Genomic DNA, 11669 nt, shown 5'->3' on the forward strand with positions numbered 1-11669 from the left:
TTGAAAGTAAATAAAGAAACTAATTTGGTACAATTTTATAATACTGGTAGTAAACCGATAGCAAACTAAGTAATAATTTACTTTAACATTTTATAATTTAAAAATAAGCAATAGTAAATTGGTGATTTAAGTAAACCGATAGTAAATTAAGTAATATTTTACTTTAACATTTTATAATTTAAAAATAAACAATAGTAAATTGGTCTTTTTAAGTAAACTGATAGTAGATAGTTAGCAAACCGATGGTAGACTTATTATAATTGTTTATTATTGTACTTGTATATAATGTGACAGTTGAGACCTGTAATACTTTATTATGTCGAAGAAAATATATGATAAACATGTAGTGAACTTTCTTTTTATGCTATTATATTTGCTACAACACCACCGTAACTCCCATTTCTTACGTAAACTATAATAGCACCAATTATAACCTCTTCCCTTCTTTTTTGTTTCATCTTTTCAAAAACAACACTATACACATAATTGTACCATACTATAATATTTTTTAATAATATAATTGATTATTAAATATTGAATTCATAGTGAATCAAGAAAGGAAAGAGGAAGAGTTGAGTTGAAATAGATAGATGACAAAATCAACCGGCAAGAGTTGTTGAAGAAAGCTTATCAACTCTATGTTCTTTGTGATGCTGAAGTTGCCTTAATTGTTTTCTCTAGGCTATGGCAAGCTCTATGAGTTTGGTAGTGCCTGAATGTTAAAGATAATTTAAATTAGTTGAGTAATTTTATCGAACACATAGTGTGCACTCTCCAATTCATATAGGCTAATTTTATCAAACACATTAGCCTATATGAATTGGAGAGTGCACACTATGTGTTCTATAAAATTGAGGGTACATTAGCCTAAAATCTTCACCTTGGAATTACGCCAAACAGTGTTTCAGAATGACAGAACAAAGATCAGTTACAACAATCAAGTTCAAACATCTGTATCATATATCAATAAGTCGGTTACTACGATCCACCAAATTCCATCAAACAGAAGCAAAATATTGATATTGTATTCAACATATTTTACAAAAATGGTAATCACATGAATCCTCCGGGAAGACAGAAAAACTCTCAATTTATACAGATTGCATATACACTTAATTTCAGTGGACAAAGGTGGTGAAAGTGAGGTACGACAAATCGGAGAAGAAGAAAAAAGATGCAACTGAACAGCCCCAATGCATATTCTAATCAGTTACTCAACCAAAGGTCTGAAACATAAATCTGCAGAAAGAATGAATGAATGACATTAACATACAAAACTGCTGCAGATTCTAAAACCCCTTTCCTGTGCATGGCTTCTTCATTCGGTGCCGGAATCATAAAATTCGCTAGGGCATGGGGTCATCAATTCAGACTCAAACAATTGAACTACCCTGTGCATGGTGGGCCGATCCTCGGGGGTTGAACTCACACATTGGGTCGCAACCGAAAGCAGAGCATCAAGGCTTTCTGTCTGCACCCCTTCACAGTTTGGATCAACAATATCCCGTCGCCTATTCTCCGTAACCAAAAAGTTTAACTGCGAAGAATGAAATAAAAAAATTAATGAGCACTTTGAACACATGGGTGTCTGAATCTCATGACACTTGTTACCATAAAATATTGATTAAAAGTTGAGTTAGTGGTATTAGAAAGATGCTAAAGGCAATAGAAACATAAATGACACACAAATGAGCCATGTTAGAGCCTGTTTGTGGCCATTGTTAAGCTGAGTTCACTAAAATTCCTGATTAATTCATTCATAAGAACCTATAAGTTTTTTCTGAATAAAATTTGTCCATCAATTACCACCAAGAAAGCTCAAAAGTCGAGCATCTCAGGACACAGAAATTACATCCACTATTTAGGTGTCTTTTGAAATGTTTCCACAACATTGAAGCCAGTGTCCACTCTGCATTCTACATAGTATATGCATGACTTCCTAGCAGCGTCATAAATTTGGACAAGAAAAGAGGAAGGGGAATGTATTTTTTGTTTTAATTAGGGCATTTGTCATATCAGGGCATTCATTTGGGAGAAGACACCGAAAGGTGGCGAATTTATATTACACCTTTTAAAGGACGTGATTGAAATGAAAAAAATATTGTGACTTTTTATGAAATTAACCCTTAAAAATATAAATTAAATCTTATGACTCGATTCTCGATTTACTACTAATCAAGCATTTCGATTGTCGATTTGAATCTCACTTTGACAACTATGACTTATGAGATAGACCCAAAACTTGATGTCTCCATAAACAGTAAAGATGCCGAACAATAAGATTTATCCAAGTAAAACCACAAATTTTAACAATGCTTATGGAAGAAACATACCCAACCAACAATGTTCAAACCCTTTTCAATGAATGTTGCATCAGTTGGTCGCTTTCCACTTAATACTTCAAGCACCAAGACCCCGAAACTATAAACATCAGTCTTTTCAGTTGCTCTACCACTCTGCATGTACTCTGCCAATGGAGTAAACAAGATTCAGAACACAATGTTCAAATGTTCATGATAAATTCAGATATAAGGAATTGCCAGAACAAGAGCCAATGAGCAATCACAGATTATAAGCTAAAAGAGACTAGCAGTAGTAGCCAGTTTGATATTTCTAGATCTTTACACTAATTGCTATGGACTATATTTGTAGCGTACTACGGCTTCCCGAAGAACTATAAAAATAGTATAGAATTGAGTTGCAGATACGGCTGATGAACCATTAAACCAACAGAATTATGATGACTTTTTTTAAAGGTTTCCCTATTTTTTTCTTGTTCTCAGAACAGACTATATATCCTATGGCGACAAATAAAGAAGGAAAAGTACAAGCAATGTCAAATCCAATTTAGATAACAAAAAAATCCAGGGAAAACTGAGAGGTCAACAAAACATATGTTTACTGTCGTGAGAAACATTCATTCCAATCAACTTAACTTAGGATCATCATGTTGACAGTTCAAGCCGATAAATCTCACTTACCGGGAGCTAGATAACCAAATGTTCCTGCAACAATGGTTGTAATGTGTGATTCTTCATCCTCCAACAGCTTTGCAAGTCCAAAATCTGATACGCGAGCCTCAAAATTGCCATCAAGCAGAATATTGCTTGACTTTATGTCACGGTGTATGATCCTAGGGGAACAATCATGATGCAAATAGGCCAGTCCTTTTGCTGCTCCTATAATAATATTCAGACGTGCATCCCAGTCCAGTTGCTCGGATCTTTCTGCAAAAGCACCATTACTAGTTAAAAGTTTACTTTTTTATTCCTCATAAAACTAATTTATAGGAAGCATATAGTCCACAAATAAGAATATCAGGGGAAAAGTCTAGAATCAGAAAGAGAATCTTATAGACATTGCTGAACCTAAAAACTACTCATACTTTAAACCACACCCTTTATTCCAACAGCTAGTGCCAGGAAGAATGTGCCCAGACACAAGTTCTATTTCTCTTTTTCTTTTACTTTTCTTTTTGAATCAGGCCAGACTGAGATAGCAACCATTTCAAGCATCAGTAGACACGGTAACTCAACCATCCAGTAACAACAGTACGCACAGCAGAAAGTGCAGCAGCAAAGATGGGTCATAGATCTCAATCACATGATACCATATTGAAGACAAGAAAAGAAAAAAAAAACACCACTATATAGGATTACAACACTCAACAAACAAATAACTGAGTAATGACTGATCAAGGTCAACGAAAGTGGGGTATACTTTGTTTTAATGAGCAAATAGCATAGGAAATTCCAAAAAATGCTAGAGCTGCTTTTGTAAGAATTTGATAAGCAGTTGGTACTTGGTAATTCTACATGTAAGATGCTGAAGCTTTTTAGAGGCCCACAGCTTCGAATGCAGTTAACCGCATAAATTATCATGCATTTGCCAATGCTAAAGTTTGAAAACGTGCCCAAGAATTTCATGACTCCATTTCTACTTGTTTCCCAATCAAGATGAAAGTTGACACGAATATTTTATTAGAATAAATTCCACAGACCATGTTAACAACTCTTTCTAGAGACAACAAAAGCCAAAGCAAAAACCATTACAAGCATCCAAGCCTGTAGGCCTAGGGCTAGCTAAGACAGAATCATATAACATCAAGCAGCCCTTAACTGAGAAACTTCTTTTATGTATCTTAGTAATGATCATGATCAGTTTACTAGGTTATGCAGAAAATTAGAAATAGCATAAGCTTACGAGCACTGATAAACAGAAAATAGGTGACATTCAATTACTCTAATAAAATTTCATATCTTACCATGGAGGGCCTCATCAAGACTACCACCAGGAAGAAAGTCATAAATTAGCAATTTTGACATTGGAGAATTACAATAGCCTCGCAAGTTGACCAAGTATCGATGTTTTATGCTCCCAAGAATCTCAAGCTCTCTCTCAAAGAATCGATCAAATCCCTCATTCAATTTGACAATACGTTTTAAAGCAAATACATTGCCGTCATCCATTGCAAGCTTGTATACCGTTCCAAAGCCTCCACAGCCTATAATGTGTTCCTCAGTTAAGGTCTCTAATTTTTTAATTATGTCTTTTGACGAGTACGGCAAGTCCCCATGAAACATTACAATTGAAGCACCTGAAGGAACAATATCTTATATAAACTTCAATAACGAGTTTCAAGAACTCAGATGTATGTGTATAATAAGAAAAAGACGAAAATGAAAATTGCAGAAGTTGTTAAGAACAGCACCTCCACTGACATCCATTGCAATAGTGTTATTTCCATTTTTACCAAACTTCTTGTAAAGAAAGCAACCCCAAAAACACATAAGTGCTACTAGAAGAAGTGCACCAATAGTTGCTAAGGTACTAATAAGCAGTCGACCAGAGTTGTTTTTCTTCCCGCCTTGATTTTGGCCTAAATTGGCAAGGCAATAATTATTGTCAGAAGCCAAGATAACGTTTAAGAGGGACAGAACAAATGCAATAGATTCAGTTGCAGAGCAGTGACTTCAGAAACTTTAGAGTCACATTTTAACTTCCTATAATTGAGGCATATGATACTGACACTGTACATTTTATTTACCTTTTAGATTACCAATGAAAAGCAATTAAACAGTAAACACAATTTCCATGCATGAACTTCACCTGATATAGATCTTGAATTGGAAGAAGGTCCTCCATTTTCATCTTTGCAGGCCATATTGATCTGATTCCCACACAAACCACGATTTCCAATGAAACTAAAAGATAAATTTGAATGTGTTAGCGCACATGTTTCTTAGTCTAAATTACATGGAACATCTCAACAAATATCTGAGCTATTAATTCACCAACAAATAACTAATTGAACATGACAAGCTGGACTTACGAGCTTTCAGGCAAGTTGATAAGCATGCCATCAGATGGAATTGGTCCCACCAGAAAATTGTTTGATACATTGCTTTAAGAAACAAATAACATAATGTAAGAACAACGCATTTAATGTAAGTTTAAATTGAATAGAAGCTTTTGTTAGAAAGCTAACTAGAAGCTACTTACAAAGTGATGAGTTTATTTAATTTCCCAAGTGCAGGAGGAATAGAACCACTGAGAGAGTTACTTGAGATATCCCTGTAGAATTGAAGGACATAATACCTGATTAATTTCAATTTTTTACAGCATATAAGCAAATTTCTTAAAACTTAGACAATAGAGCATGCACAATGATGAAATACTTGGTCCTTCACGTGGGATTATTACTTTCTTATCATCTGAAATCATAAACTGTAGATTAATAAAAAGCCATGTCCTTTAAAATAATTTGATAATTTAAGTCTTGAATCTTTACATAGAAAAATCGTTTGTTTACTTCAGTCTTCTGCAAGTGTTTGGCCGGAATTCTTTAATTTTAGCTAACTTAGCATGACCGTGAAACTTAATTTCCTTATCTAATTTTTGTACAATGGATGTAATCAAGAGTTGAATTATAATGACAAGCAATGAAATTCTTTTCTAGACTGAAAACATGCTTAGAACTTCTGCAAACCCACCCTATCTTCGCAAAAATGCCATTGCAAGGACCTAAGGAAGCAATAAACAGTTAGACAGAATGCATAATACTCATATGATGGCCTAGAAACATAAACGGTTTCTACCCTAAAACTATATTGACATCCTAACAGGGTTCAAGGTAATATCATATTGATGGATTAGAAACATAAACGGCTTCTACCCTAAAACTATATTGGAATCCTAACAGGGTTCAAGGTAATCTCATATTGATGGCTTAGAAACATAAACGTCTTCTACCCTAAAACTATCTTGGCATCCTAACAGGGTTCAAGGTAATCTATTAGGTCCCAACCGTAACAAGAATCATGCTCACCCTGGCAAGCGAGCTGCTCTACTAATCATGAAAGTTTAGGTCATTCATCCATCTCCATTTTCTATATTTGAAGGAGGAATAACTAGTCTGATATTGATAGAGCAGGAATCATAAAAGAACTATAATTTGAAACAGTAAATCCATCAGGCAATAAACAACTCACAAATATTGAAGCTCGGACAAGTTTCCCAATTCACTTGGAATCTGCCCACTTAAGTAGTTACCCTGCAAATATCTGTAGAAGCAAGGAATTTCAGAATTAACTTTGAGATATATATAAAATAATTATTGAAAAGAAGAGGAACTTCATTTAGTTTTTAAATATTCACGAGCTGGATTCAAACATTAGAATATTCAAATAACAACTGAAGGTTTTAGTTAATAACTTGTTGGAACTTAATGTATGGAGAATTTCTTCACTTGAGTAAATTCCTGGGAAGGAAAGCATACCCGTGTTTGTGGATAAATAAGTGTTCGGCTACTATATTAAAATAGCTACAGAAAAGCTGAAATGAGATGTACTCTTAAGATTCCTGCCAACATTTCCCCCCTTCAGTTTTCACATGCCCATTTCTTTGACTTCTCCAATGAATAAAAACTTAGGATACAAATAGATGTTAATCCAACATTAACAGATGGTTCTGTAGAAGACATTTCCTTGTGGCGATATTAATTATGCCTAACAATTGTTTTGACACTTTTGATGAACCAGTAATATGTGGCCAGCACAAATTGGATTAGCCACCACTAAGTCTCCATTGTTAGGCAGTGTGTGATAATACCAAGAAGAAAAAACAAGCATAAACGCAAAATTTAATGTTAGGAAATATTTCAACATGAAATCTTTGTCCACATTAGTTTAAAAAGAAAAAAACAGATTGTTCAGCATAAACACTACAAAACAAAATTCAAAAATCATCAAGGAAAATGAAGTTCCTTATTCCAAGCCTCAGACAAGACTAGCGAGGGAGCTACTTACATTCCCTGCAAGTCTGTGCAATTTCCCAACTCTGAAGGAATTGTTCCATAAAAGTTATTGTTGTATAGTGTTCTACATCAAAAATGTGAATTTCAAAAAAATCAGAAATTGTAATAAATATCTAAGTGGGGTAATATGCAACAGATTAATAAGAAAAATAAGAAATCATGGAACACGTACAAAATCCGTAAGTGTTGTAGCTTCCCAATATCAGGTGATATAGATCCACTTAATTTATGATTCTTCAAACTCCTGAAAGATAATTGAAAACAACCAAACACATGCAGAGTTTAAAAAAAAAAGAAAAAAATCAGATGCAGTGTATATATTTTTTTCGGCATTTTCCAAGGAACATACTATATTGCAGATTTAAACACTTATAGTTCTCTTGTGAGCTTGGAAATGTGTGCATACACAGCTTATAATCAAATTGCTTTGATATCAACTAAAAAGTTCAGTAGGAACAAATCAAGCTCAATTCAGTCATTAAGGAGACAAATGGATATTCTTCACTCCTATTGATATTAAAACAAATATGGCTATTGATTTGATTGATTAATAACAATGGCATCCTGTCTTATGTATAACAGCTTAAGTGCATTATTTGGTCTTCTTTTCACGTAATTTAGTTAGAGTAGCTTTTTAGTTTCTTAAGAGATTTACAGATGAATTATGAATAGCATTATAATCTGCACACTGAAGTATTGTTACAATCAGAGGAATTTATTACAGAACTTAGCTTTCAGATGGAACCAATTATATTACCAGCAAGTTGCATATGTGCCTGCTACAAAAAGGATTAATTCTCTAGGTGTCAAAGAGTTGGAGCCTATTTAAGTAAAACCACTTTAAAGCAAACAGCTAAAAAAATTCCAGTAATCAATAAACAAGATCTTTAAGATGCATAACAGTAGGTCAGAGTGCGAGAAGATATTTTTATTACAAATAATAAAACCATTTTTTTAAGGTCATCAGAAGGTAACCACAATTCAAGTTCTAGCTTGATCAATGAAAAATGCAAGCACGGCTTGGAGAGGGATTTTGTTTACCTATTTTTTAACAACAGAAATGTCTACTTTATCCGACTAGTTCAGGGTTCGAGTCCCGGGCAACCCATCATAATTAGCATATTGAAATGAGATGAAATGCTATAATATCTATAGAAATCAAATATAGAAATATGAATTGTATTTTCTAATTCACCTGAAATTCAAATTTAGAGAATTTTTTTTTTTGATAAATCTAGATAGATAAGATCATAAAAATAGATCCATGAATATTGATATTGGTTGACACGGGTATATAAGTCATATTATACTATTGAATAACAAGCCCTCAACATAAAGAGTTCAGCATGAAGGTAAAGCTCAAGTCCATGCAAATATTAATGTTCCATATATTTTAGCAAAGAATTGAAAAGAATACAACTTGCATTCATTGAAAACAATTATGCCAAAGGAATCAACTGCATGAAGAGAAACTTACAGAAAAATCACTCTCTTGGTTTTCTGATCACATGTCACGCCTCGCCAATTACATGGGTTAGGATCCTCTGGTCGCCATAGAGGAAGGATCCCATCGGAACTAAGAATTGCATTCCTGAAGTTTAGAAGTGCCTCACCTACAAAAGAACAAAAGAAGTTTCACATGCTATTTACATCACAACACACATGAAATCATGTATTTCCACAAACCTAAATAGTGCATAATTCAAGATTTATAAAATAAATATGACTTGTGAAAACGACAGGTTATGGAAATATTAATATTGAGAAAGAATGCCAACACATTCCAATACACCCATAAATGCACTTAACGGCTGAATTAAAGATGGTGCATCAAGACACATCAACTTTAGACGACGACGAAATGAAGAAATTCTCACGGACATTACTGAAGAAAACTAAAAGAGCATACCAATCGAATATGAGACTAGTCAAATCCTAACTAGATACAAGATTTACAGGAAGGATGTTACACAGATAATAAGGGCAAATATCCACTATAATAATCATGTATTTATTCTTTTATTTATTTAGCCGTAGATTTCTGATTTGCTGGTTATCAGCTACACAAATTTGACAAAGCTTAGCTTATATTAGAATGGAGGTTAAAAAGGCAAAAGAAACGCACCATCAGAATTAATAGCCCCAGTTTTGTTTAAAGAGATATAGAGCAGAAGAATGTAAAAAAGCCAAATTCCTAGACATCTCCTCAGACAAATGGACATAATGGCACTGGTAAAGCATAATATAGCTAGTATCAATCATCTGATCGACCGAGATCCAAAATGCATCCCTTGTAACATATAGTTATCTGGTTGATGATACCATACAGCAGCGGCAAAGATAAATAAAGGTTCCCTGAAAATGAAAGAGAGCCATCACACAACAGCAGAAAGGAGATACTACAATACAACAATAGAGATAAAAACATACCAATAAAACTAATTATGAACTTGCAACGGTCGTCATACACATCCAATAATAAAAATCTAGCTAAAACATGTACATAAGGAGATGCTTAAAGTGCAAGTCGTTTGTCACATCAGAGTGTGTATTAGATGTTCAGCTCATCTTCTACAGTTACTTCAATTTCAAAATTTGTTTCTTTTCTATAGCCGCCATTCTTTAAAGATTGACACAACTTTCTTGACAAAACCTAACAATTAGAAAGGAAAACCAAAATATTGAATATGCCTAAACGCCAATCAGCTCATGTTACAAAATCGACCTAGAACATAAAATAATGCCTCAAAAACCATCTAGTTAAAGCGTATTAGTGCTATTACTATCCTATCCTAACTTAGGATTCCAACTCCTATAACTAAAAACGTTCAATACACAACCTTATGACAAACAAATCAAGTAAAGTGATACCATTAAAATGTTTAATACATACTAAAATGCGGAATTAATTCGCGAATTCAGCTAAACAAACACTCTTTTACCAGACATATAGTATGGCAAGGCGATTCGTGGCTCTTACAAATCAAATTTCACCATCAGTTCACCTGAAAGAAGATCATAGTGAGTTAAAAAATGCAATAAATAAAACCAAACAACTAATTTGAGATTGCTGAAACCCTAACTGCTAGTAAAGAGTGTAACATTATCTGAACTGACAGTGTGAAAATTAAAAGTAATTTGGTTTGTAATCAGTAGAAAATAAAAAATGGAAGAGACTCACAGAGAGATATTTTAGATTCGATCTGTGAAGAAGAATGAATGTGAGCTGTAAAGTGAAGTGATACTGCAAAATAAACTTATTTTTTTTTAAATTATATTTTTGTTTTGGAGTGAACAGTGGGAATTCAATTCTATCAAATAAGGCAACCAATCAAATTGAGATGATTTTCATACGTGCCAAGGATTCTTTTCCTACGTGCCTACCGACGCTTGCTTCCTCACCTCTGCTCACATCCTTTCCCAACGGAGGCATGGGCCGGCCTGCCTTAGCCCGACCGCTTTCAGTAATGTTTCCATAAATAACCCAAAATATAAAACCCCCCCTCCCCCCATTTTATTTCGAGAAAACCACAAAAATATTACTATTTAAATAGAAAATAATAAAAATACACACCAACCTAATAATTTACATTGATACCAAAAAAAGATAAAAGTTTACATATTCTAACCAAACCACTAAATAGGAGACACATGGCACAAACAAAAACAAATAAAAAGGTTAAAAACGTGTCATAACTGGTCAAAAACGCGTCTGACATGCGTCAGAATCGCGTCTGACACGCGCGTCAGTGATGCGTCAGCGCGTGTCAGCAAATTTCAGCATGTCAAAATAATTTAAACATGTATCAACTATGTATCAGCTATGTATCTGTTATGTATCTGAAATTTGCGCTGATTCATTTTTTCATATTTTTAAAAATATAAATAAATAAATAAATTTATGCGTGTATATATATACACACACATATTATTTTATGTACTATTTATGTATATATGTACAATATATTTTTAATTCAAAGATATATGTATCATATACTTTAAAAACGCATCAATTACGTTATAAAAAATATATATATTATATATTATGTAATAAAAATATACGTATCTATCATATATAAATTATATATATAAATTGCTTCCAATATGTATTTTAAAAACGTGTTTTCCTATTAAATTTTTTATGCTTGCTTTGTCCTTTTATTTTTCCATGTTGCACGAGGTTTTGCTTTTTAGCTCGATTTATTGTTCACATTTATAATGTATTTACAATGTATCAGCCATGTATTTACAGTGTATTGCAAGATATAGATGATACATCGGTATTAGTAATGTATTAAAATTTTATTATTAATTTTTTTCATCTATATCTATGATGTATCGATAGTGTATTTAT

At 33.3% G+C, this 11669-nt stretch overlaps 1 protein-coding gene across 3 annotated transcripts; it reads right to left on the minus strand.

Annotated features, from left to right (window-relative positions):
• Positions 1-993: 993 nt before the first annotated feature.
• LOC126680050 (LRR receptor-like serine/threonine-protein kinase FEI 1) lies at positions 994-10597 on the minus strand. 3 transcript variants are annotated; one of them, XM_050375084.2, is made up of 15 exons: positions 10497-10597; positions 10258-10320; positions 9441-9670; positions 8793-8928; positions 7488-7559; positions 7308-7379; positions 6492-6563; positions 5503-5574; positions 5333-5404; positions 5110-5204; positions 4712-4879; positions 4265-4597; positions 2982-3227; positions 2334-2467; positions 994-1537 (listed from the first exon to the last, which is right to left on the minus strand). In XM_050375084.2, the coding sequence occupies exons 3-15, from the start codon at positions 9535-9537 to the stop codon at positions 1319-1321; spliced, it is 1788 nt and encodes a 595-aa protein (XP_050231041.1). In that variant the 5' UTR covers positions 9538-9670; positions 10258-10320; positions 10497-10597; the 3' UTR covers positions 994-1318. The 3 variants fall into 3 exon arrangements, with proteins under 3 accessions (XP_050231041.1, XP_050231042.1, XP_050231043.1); XM_050375085.2 differs by lacking the exon at positions 10497-10597 and adding an exon at positions 10399-10484; XM_050375086.2 differs by lacking the exons at positions 10258-10320; positions 10497-10597 and adding an exon at positions 10209-10227.
• Positions 10598-11669: the final 1072 nt, after the last annotated feature.

The sequence above is a fragment of the Mercurialis annua genome, linkage group LG5 (genome assembly GCF_937616625.2).
Source record: "Mercurialis annua linkage group LG5, ddMerAnnu1.2, whole genome shotgun sequence".
Taxonomy (NCBI): domain Eukaryota; kingdom Viridiplantae; phylum Streptophyta; class Magnoliopsida; order Malpighiales; family Euphorbiaceae; genus Mercurialis; species Mercurialis annua.

What these genes read in the sequence shown, in the direction of transcription:
- LOC126680050 (XM_050375084.2), bottom strand. Translation starts at nt 9,537, where the DNA reads ATGTCCATTTGTCTGAGGAGATGTCTAGGAATTTGGCTTTTTTACATT. An exon ending in TTGTCCGAGCTTCAATATTT is followed by an intron (nt 5,575 to 6,491) that starts GTGAGTTGTTTA and finishes TCAATTCTACAG; the next exon opens with GGATATCTCAAGTAACTCTC. An exon ending in CAATTCAAGATCTATATCAG is followed by an intron (nt 4,880 to 5,109) that starts GTGAAGTTCATG and finishes TTGCCAATTTAG; the next exon opens with GCCAAAATCAAGGCGGGAAG.